This window comes from Anarrhichthys ocellatus, unplaced genomic scaffold, assembly GCF_004355925.1.
Source record: "Anarrhichthys ocellatus isolate YVR2014 unplaced genomic scaffold, GSC_Weel_1.0 scaffold15, whole genome shotgun sequence".
NCBI lineage: Eukaryota > Metazoa > Chordata > Actinopteri > Perciformes > Anarhichadidae > Anarrhichthys > Anarrhichthys ocellatus.
In genome coordinates, this window is record NW_022280045.1 from 3,089,057 (window position 1) to 3,098,519 (window position 9,463).

Consider the following 9,463-nt stretch of genomic DNA (forward strand, 5'->3'; position numbering starts at 1 on the left):
TACATACACACACACACACACACACACACACACACACACACACACACACACACGCACTCTTGAAGATGTAGAATAGATCCCTCGGAGAGCCTCCCTCTCCAGTCTGGTAATGTATCCGTTCTGACAATAAGACGAGTGCGGCACTCATGGTATTTTTAAATGAGACACGCTGGCTGGGTGTAATTTAATTTAACATTGCCTTCATACAGAATACTGTAGCTGACTGGAAGAATTTAAGTGAGCCATGGAAGGGAAGAAGCATCGCCCCAGATATTGAATAATTCATTCCCAGGTGAAATCCGATAATGGCATAAAAGGCAGCGGTCTAAATCATTTAATATTATTTTGAGTTGTTGAGAAAGAACAACATAGTGCACTTCTTCTTACTTACCTCATCAATAAATCAGTAATGCCACTAGTAATACTACTGCAACCACTACTGCTACCGTAACTGACCTCACTACTACTACTACTACTACTACTACTATTACTACTTATTCAAATATGTCCATCCGTTTTTAAGGAAGTATATATTTAAAGCTGCACTAATCAATATTTCTATATTAACAATGAGTCAAATGACTATGTGCAGTAGTAAGAAACCCACAGAGAATTATTATCCGACTCAATTTGTATCTCTGATCATTATCCCCTCAGGTCTGTGGAGAGTTTCAGTACCTTTTAGCTCATTGTTTTTTATGGCCTGAGGCCAGATTAAACCCACTGTAAACGAGCGGCTCAGCACCAGACAGCAGACACACAAAGTTAGCGACTAGCATTCAGAGCATTTAGCAGCTTAAGAGCCAGATAACTTTCCTTAAGGAGTTTGTGAAGTGCAAAACAGCTAGAAGGAGAGTCAATATTTGAGATAACGTGACTCCAACTGAATGCTAATGTCACTTTGTGTTTTGGTTCACTGCTGGATGTGCAAATGAGCAACTGTTTGCTCACAATGTTCATCATATCCGCTTTATAAAGTCATAATATGTCAGTGTTGAGTTATTAGCCAAAGAATCAAGTTGCGCTGGACTTCATCTCCTTACATTGACAACTTGCTAAAGTTGGATTCGGAGAGATTGTTGTGTGATTGTCTTCCCGTATTGCAGAGTTGCTTACAACCAGATGGAGCTTCGCTGGAGGATTCTTTTGAAAGTGCTTTGCTACTTGTTTGCTTGTGATGATACTTGTAAGAGCAAAACGTAATCAGCCGGTGATGAAAATGTTCCTGAGCCCTTTCATTCCTCGTCTGTTAGACAACTGTACAGAACAGCACTGAAGTCAAAGATCAGCTGTTCTCAATTTACTTTGGGTTATGTGAGCAACTTCAACTAAACTCTGTCTCCCCTCTTCTTCTGTTTTTTTATTTTTTTGTTATTTCTTCACTTTGGAAAATTACTTTTACAGAAAATACATGCCACAATGTGACATTTACTATCTTACAGTACTTTCCCTCAGCGGTTATAGTCAGACATGTTGATCTATGTGATTTGGTTTACTGTACACTCCACAGTGTGAAGTTTCAATTCACAATTTTGTGCTTGTCTCTACTTGTCGCAGGGGATCGCTTATCAGCAAACACATTGACTTTACAATATCTCGTCTGAACAACATTTCGTTTTCTTTGTCAGTTGAGTGTAAACCTCACACTTCACATTTTCCGAAGGGGACAAAGACGGGCTGGAAAGACGGAAACATGCTGATGCGCTGCCATCCATGAACCCAAAAGCCAGCTGGCATAAATTCTTAATCTCATTCATGAATGCCCATGATTTATTGATGCTGTTCCAGAGGAAAAGTTTACCCCATATGTCCGATGGTTCACTCTTCGAGTTTGACTCTGTACTGTAGACAGCGACTACATTACAGTGGAGTGATATATCGAGTGTCGAGGGGTCCGATGTCTGCAGCTGAAAGTTTGCTTTCGTTTCAAATGTCTGTTTTCTTCCGTGCCATATTTGTTAGTTGGTTAATTCCGCGAGCCTCCGGTCACATTTCCCACGTGACAGTCGGCGGTAATATTAGTCCCTGCTGTACTGCACAGCACAGCCGGCACCATCTTCACTGCAAATCTGACTCAAATGACTCTCTTGGTTCCCTTGGAAACCAGGTGCTCAGAGATCAGTAAAGATCCATTTCACACTTCAGCAGCGAGCAGAGACAAAGAGATGGTTCGACAGAGGGAAAGTGTGAGGGAGAGAGGATTAGAGAGAGAGAGAATGGGAGCATCCTTTAAGCTTCACCTTAAAAGATGCTTCATTTTCATAGACACTTTTCATCTAGAAACAAAAAAGGAAAATAGTAACAAATAGATTGAGAAGAAATGGTGTTGCTTCCCCTCGTGGGATTCTCTACCCCTTTAGAGTTGTCGGTACCGAAATGCACAGGGTTTGTTTAGATGTGGCACCTGTAGAGAAGAGGGTGAAAATGGCTCCGGCTCTCATTTATTGATGCAGCTTTTATTGTTATCAGCTGTATGGCATGCCTGCCTGCTCTTCACACACACTAACAGACGGGAGATGGCTTCATGCAGACAGCCAGGAATACCTCACCGTGTCTGAAAACGCTGCCAAAGGTCAAGATTTCCTTTTAGCACGCGGACACGCTTTTTGCCTCGTTAAGAGCTCTTCAGTAAATGTCAGCATCTGGGCAATACAAGAGATTGCAGCTGTTTGTTGCATACTTTAATAAATCCAACATCGGGGAAATCAACTGATATGAAGTTAGATTCCGTACGTCTCTTAAGGGTTTTCATTTGCTGGAAACAACGGAGGTGTTGGCGATTCATACATTTTATGTGACATTTTATGTTTAAGGTCGGAGCTCCCAGCTCATTTGTGGTTGAGTAGGTGGGTGAAATGTTCCACACTGCACAAAAGGATAAAGCAGTCTGCAGGGATAAAGCAATCAGAGCTAAGACACTTTAATAGCAGTGGATTGTAAGAGGGAACAGTGCTACGTATTTTAAAAAGCATACGCTGCTGCTTTTCAGTCTACTTCTCAAATACATGGACTTTAGCTGGGTCTTTAGCAAGACAGACAATAAATAAAGGAGCTTATGGAAAGAATGAAGTCTCGACCTAAATCTACCTGTATAGATAAGGAGGTTTAACCAGTGCAGCTTCCTAAAGATTGCACTGAAATGGATGGGGTGTTTCATCATAACAACTTTCCACAGTGTTGGCATACCACGTTCATTTTCAACCTCAATTCAGATCATTTAGCATGATGGTGGCTCCAAATGGCTTTCACTAGTAGAAAATTAGATCTTCGCTATTTAAACTTTACCAACCCAAGCCTATGGGCTACGTGAAAATGAACAAAACCAGCCTGAAGATGGTGTTAAATACTCAGTTTAGGATTCAACCCTTGGTGAAGATGATAAAATACATTCAGATATAAACACAGTGTTGAGATTTAGGATTAAAGTATATTTACTCAAGTACTTCAAGTACCTTTTTGGAGGACTTTTGCTTTACTTGAGAATTTGTGTGCACCTTTATGCCTTTACTTCACTGCAGCATATACACAGCAGCAGACAGCCTCTCTATATACACACAATGTATCTCTATATTCTACACCGTTGTACTGGCACTTTTACTTACGTAGAAGGTCTGAGTACTTCTTCCACCGTTGCATGTAGAAGCACACACTTACACACTCATAGGTAAATTGGATGGGGAATATGAAATTGAACTGTAACCAAGCCGTGCCATTTGCTCCATCGACACATAGAGGTGTCCCATTACCTCTCCCACCAAAAGTCAGGAGAGAACTCGCCGGCACGAAAGAGCTTGGAGTGATTTCCAAAGTGATGCTGCCTACAGACTGGTGTGCAAGAATAGTTCCTGTACTAAAACCTGATGACCCAGAGGTTCTACTATGTGTAGACCTGACAAAGTTGACCACTAAGTCAACAGAGAGGGACATGTGCGTTCATCAGGGGATCACACTCCTGGAGGGCGCCAAAGTATTCTCTAAACCGGACACAAGTTTGGCGTTTTGGCAAATCCACTTTGCAAAAATATATTCATTGCTCCATTTGGGAGATATTGCTTTAGCATCTACACTGCACCAGAACATTTCCAAAAGAGAATGTCTCAGCTGCAGAAAAGCCGAGACAAAGTAGTTTTCCAGATGGATGATGCAAAACCAAAGGCTCAGCACGACGTGGGATGAATGGCAGTGTTAAAGTGACTGGACCAAGCAAGTGCAACGCTGAAAAGTGAACGTGTGAATTCCTCAAAACCTCTTTCAAGTTTCTGCTACAGATCAACAACAAGGTGAGAGCTGTCACCAACACAGAGGAGCCCACTAATGTGAGTGGGGTGAGAAGGCTTCCGGGGATGATTAATCATATCGACAAATACCCCCTTACCCGAGCAGAGAAGATGGTTACCGAGGGAGTGCAAAGAACATTTGCATCTGGGAAAATGTATAACGCAGGGTTTTTGACGGCATCAAACGAGAATTGAGCGAACCACCAGGTTTGGCGCTTTTCAATCCCAGGCCACAGACAATAGTCTCCGCTGATGCATCGGCGTATGGACTGAGAGCTCCAGAAACGAGAGGATGGCACATGGAAACCAGGTGCCTGATTCAACAACACGGAACAAAGATCTGCTGCAATAAAGAAGGAGGCTTTTAACCATTGAGTGATTCTCAGACTTGATTTGGCTTCTTCCCCTTCTGGGATCAAAGAACTTGAACGAGACTGATGAGATACTCATACTCTGCTGCACACGTTCCAGGACAGAACATTGTAACTGTCAGCCATTGTCGTCCTCAGCGCAAAAAAGGGCTGCAGGTGAAAAAAAACTAGAGACGGAAATTAAACGTTATGCGTGATGACAGAGCAAAAAATGCAACAAATCGGTGAGGAAACAGGTGAAGCAGTACTGTTTTAGCAGTTGGCCTGACACATTTAGCATAAAGTGGCCGTGTACCTTCAGCATGCTGGGAATCTGACAGATGATAATAGCTTGCTGCTAAAAGGCACGCAACTATTCCTAAGTCACTGCAAAAGGGGATTTTTGGGAGAGCTGCACATTTGTCACCAGGGCATAGCAAAATGTAGAGAGCAAGTGAAACAGTCTGGTGGCCTGGACTAATCACACAACTTCATAACATGGTGGAGGGAGTGTAACACCTGTGCAAAAGAACAGAACTACAGAGAAACACAACTGCATACTGAATATTCCCGACAAACCATGGGAAATGGTTGGTTCTGATGGAAACAACAGCCAGTGATCCGCAACTGTTTCTGTCATTTTTAATGTGAACACTATGAATGCCTTCATCCCCATTCGAACTAAATCACGTCTCCATCCCCCTCCATGATGGCGTCTTTCCTGTGAAGCCGTTCGTCACAGCTTTTGATTTCAGACATGGTCGGACAACACGTTGCACAAACTGGATCGTAAACTTACCCCGAGACAGTTCAACCACCTCTCTATCTGCCACTAATGGGGGTTTCAAACAGTCTGATTGAGTGGCGAAGGGGTCAATGAAGAATGCGTTTTGCAGCTGTTTTGCTTGTTTATAGAAACTACTATTGGAGATAAAGCTGCCTTACCTACAGGACAGGTTTCCCCTACATGTTGAACTGTGACTACTTTTAAATGGAAACATCAGACATGAATTTATGCAAATACAGGTAATTAACATAACTGGAGTATCTTGCCGAGCATAGCTTTTAGATGGTTTAAATAGCAGTGAAGGCTGTCCTGACCAGCATGTACAGCTAGCTACTAGCTCGTCACAGGAAGTGTGATAAACATCCAATACATCTTTCCTAAGTTTGTGTTATAAACCCATGAATATTGGCGGTGAAGATTAATGGCTGTATTCATTTCAACTGGATGCTGTTTTATTGAGGAGTTTATAGTGAAAAAAGGAAAACGTCCAACAGTATTTGATTGCCTATCGATTCAAATTGCGGAAAAGCTCCCTGACCTCTGATTGAATAATTGGGTGTCTGTTTACAGAAATGCCAAGCGCTGGAGGGAAGCTGCTCCTGCTCATCAAGTCGTCTGCATCCTGCGTTTCCACAACCTGAATTAGCCCACGGGGCCTGTGGAAGATGTATTTAAGATTCTAAAAGTAGGCTGTCTGAAATTATTACCATGTGCCTCCTGTGCTCCAGCACAATGAGCATGCTGGATTTGTTGTGGGTGGAAAGAAATAACTGGAACTAAATATTTACTCGCATGGCTCCCGGGCTGGTATCAAAGTGTCTGAAAATATTCTGCTGAGAGACGCGTTGCCTCTGTTATGTGGCGTAGATCCAGCTGCTGTCACATTTTTAGATCTAGTACCTCTCCGTCAGGTACAGGCTGCCCTGAACTGGATAGCGGACTGGGCTGCATTCAAGTCACCTGCCTGCACTGATTGGTTTGCCATTTTCAGGGCAGAGATAAGGGGGGGGGGGGAATAAGTAAGCAGAAACAAGACTGTGATCGCTTGTCAAAGCCTCTTATTGTTTTATTTCTGGCTTGATTCAGAGGCCCAATCTTTATCATATAGGCAACTTCAACAGCATGTCTTTCAGGGACATTGATATCTTATGAATTTAGTATACACCTGATCGTGAAAAGCCTTACCTCTGCAGCAATAAATCAGCGTATTGCCGTGCCTGCTGTTTTTTCTATGTGTACTCACTGCCTTCAGTATTGATTTGCTTCCCTTACAGACAAACTGTGCAGAGACAGGAGGTGCACATGTGTAAATGCACACAAACACACACACACACACACACACACACACACACAGGTATGCTTAAAACATTTAAATAAAAAGTAACTTGCAATGTAGTAATTTAAAGTCTTAATAGATATAAAAAAACATCATGTCGGCTCCGATAGTCGAGCCGTCTGTTGTACTCTCACGTGTACGCACACACCTCATTAACTTGTGGATGGTTCACTAAGCTGCTGCATACTGTATAACCACTAACTGCGGGCAGACAGGTTCTAATTGGTAACAAGGATATCAACAGCTGGACTGATACGGCTGGCTGGAGCCGCTCACTTTCCTCACGGAATGGGTCCGTCTGTCCAAATGCGCGCATCGACCAGAAATCCTGATTTATGACCTTAATCCCTCGACCTGCTGGATGAAGATTTCATTCATTCATAAAATGTATCCTTAAACATATGTAGGGCTACTCACATGCTAAATTAATAGCACTTCAGAGGAAATGGCAGTAACAATGGTCAGGAGCGTTCATTTACGCACAAATTTAACAGATAAGACCTATTGTGAACTTGAGGTTGAGGTGAACTTACTTCTAAAGTTGTTCCTGCTTTGTAGTGGACACAGTATTTCAAGGAGTGAATGATAGTGTGTGTGTGTTTATACGAAGCCCATCTGTTAAATCGCACTCTAAAACTCCCCAAAAAATGAGCTCCTAAATCAAAACAGCTGAAGACCTGCGTGTAGCGCGTATCGGCCAGTCTACAGAGACCACCTGATTGCTGCCTCCCGCACTTGAAATGTTGTGTGTGTCCTGTGGACTTTTGCAGTATATGTGTTTTGAATGGCGCTGATTAGCCATCGACCATCTGCTGGGCTGTGTGAGGAGAGCCGCTCATTATTTTGCCTGTTGTGTCTGCGTTGAAGACGTAGCTCCTCTACAGCTGTCGGGCAAAGCTGCAGGGACTCTTCTCGCGTGCGAGCAGCGGGGAGCAGCTGTTGGACGCAGTGTTACTGCACACAAGTGGCTAAGTTGTCGGCGTCTGTCTGACAGAGAATGAGCTTTCCTCTGGCTCCAACTGTGACAGTGCAAAATACATCTGCCTCGTGCCAAGTCTTAAAACTGAGATTGAAATGTAGCGCTTAATAAATAAAAGTTGTGAATCAATATGGCCCTAAAAAAAAAAAAAAAAAATGCTTTAAAGTGGTTTCCCATCATCGTGTTAGGATCATATCTAAAACGCTGTGTGTCCTTTGTGAAATAGAAAATCATCACCTGAAGGTCATCGCTCAACATCTTTTCGTAATACAGAGACCAGATCAGGCCTGTGGTGACAAATCATTTCTGCTGTTACCTGAAAGCTTTAAAGTTGATATTTTTTTTGCATCAAAGTAGTGTGATGTGTCATATTGTTTTTCAGGACCTGGTCGGCAGCGCTCCGCCGCAGAGGAACTGGAAAGGAATCGCCATTGCCCTGCTGGTCATCCTCATCATCTGTTCCCTGATTGTCACCTCCGTCATCCTGCTGACCCCTCGTATGTACAATACACACACACACACACACATATACACACACACACACACACACACACACACACACACACACACACACACATACATATTCCATAATTCAGAGCGTGCAATCCTCCAAGGATACACAACCCTCCTAACTGACATTTTTATTGTAGGAAGTGATTAGAAAATTTGTAATCTGTAGCGATTTTGCACTCCCTGATTTTTGCAAATTTAGCACACAAAACAAATCCTATATCCTCACCAAATACTAAAAATGTTTTTTCATCAAAATCTGTTACATTTTGGAAATATTTTGATAACAAACAAACAAATCAATATTTACTTAATAACACTCACTGTTCTCTGCCTCAGTATGTATGTATGTATGTATGTATGTATGTATGTATGTATGTATCCTACACATTAAATGAGAGCAAAACACTTTGGCCACCACAGATGGAACTCAGAAAACATACCTCTGCCACAATCCTCTTAACTGATTATTTTAACAGTATAAAATTGAAACGTGCATTTGATGAATGGATGGATTTTAAATAAATATAGTGTGAGAAAATCATTGGCTACAATGCGCCAGATTAAACCTCTTTCTTTCCCCTATTCTGATTTTTTTTTTTGCAGCCCATCATTTAAATACCTTGTTTCAAGGGGTCAAGGTTTCACAGATGATATGCGGTCTCCGGTTTGTGATTGTATACCGGTTTTACACAAAGGCGGAGTCAACGTCACACTAGGTAATAGGCCTTTTTATGTGTAATGCCATTCAGGCCTGTTTAATGGCGATGATTATGCAGTAATAGCTCCAGCCATTTGTCAGATTGGCACAGCATCAGAGATACCATTTGCCTCATTTTGGAAATTAGCTTTCTCCCCTCACTCTGCAGATTCTTGCAGGAGAGAATTTCTCCGATTTGTCAAGTCGATAAACACTTCACAACGTCTGACTTGATATTTACACAATCGGATCTCGCTGCTCAGTCACAACGCGAAGCCTGTTGAGGAATCTGTCAACGAACTGTTTTGTAGAGAAACACCGGGCTGTCAACCGTCTTGACAACTCCCGTCTGACGGTTGCTTCCTGAGTAAAGGTGTGGTAAAAAGACGGTTAAAGGGCTCGCCCACCTCTCTTTTCTCACATCCACACTGACTCACTTGTGTTCCCCTGCTGTCTGCTCCACCTACATTTCAGCTGTCAGCTTCAGATCTCATTTGGAGTTTTGGGGATGGAAGGAGTCGTGT

General features: G+C 42.5%; 1 protein-coding gene across 3 annotated transcripts in view; it reads left to right on the top strand.

Moving 5' to 3' along the window:
• Positions 1 to 9,463, top strand: part of LOC116387421 (dipeptidyl aminopeptidase-like protein 6) — a 72,086-nt gene that overhangs the window by 41,011 nt on the left and 21,612 nt on the right. For all 3 annotated transcript variants that reach the window (XM_031854477.1, XM_031854475.1, XM_031854476.1), the window contains one exon: positions 8,112 to 8,226. In XM_031854477.1, coding sequence (XP_031710337.1) covers positions 8,112 to 8,226 — 115 coding nt within the window. The remainder of the gene's footprint in view (positions 1 to 8,111; positions 8,227 to 9,463) is intronic.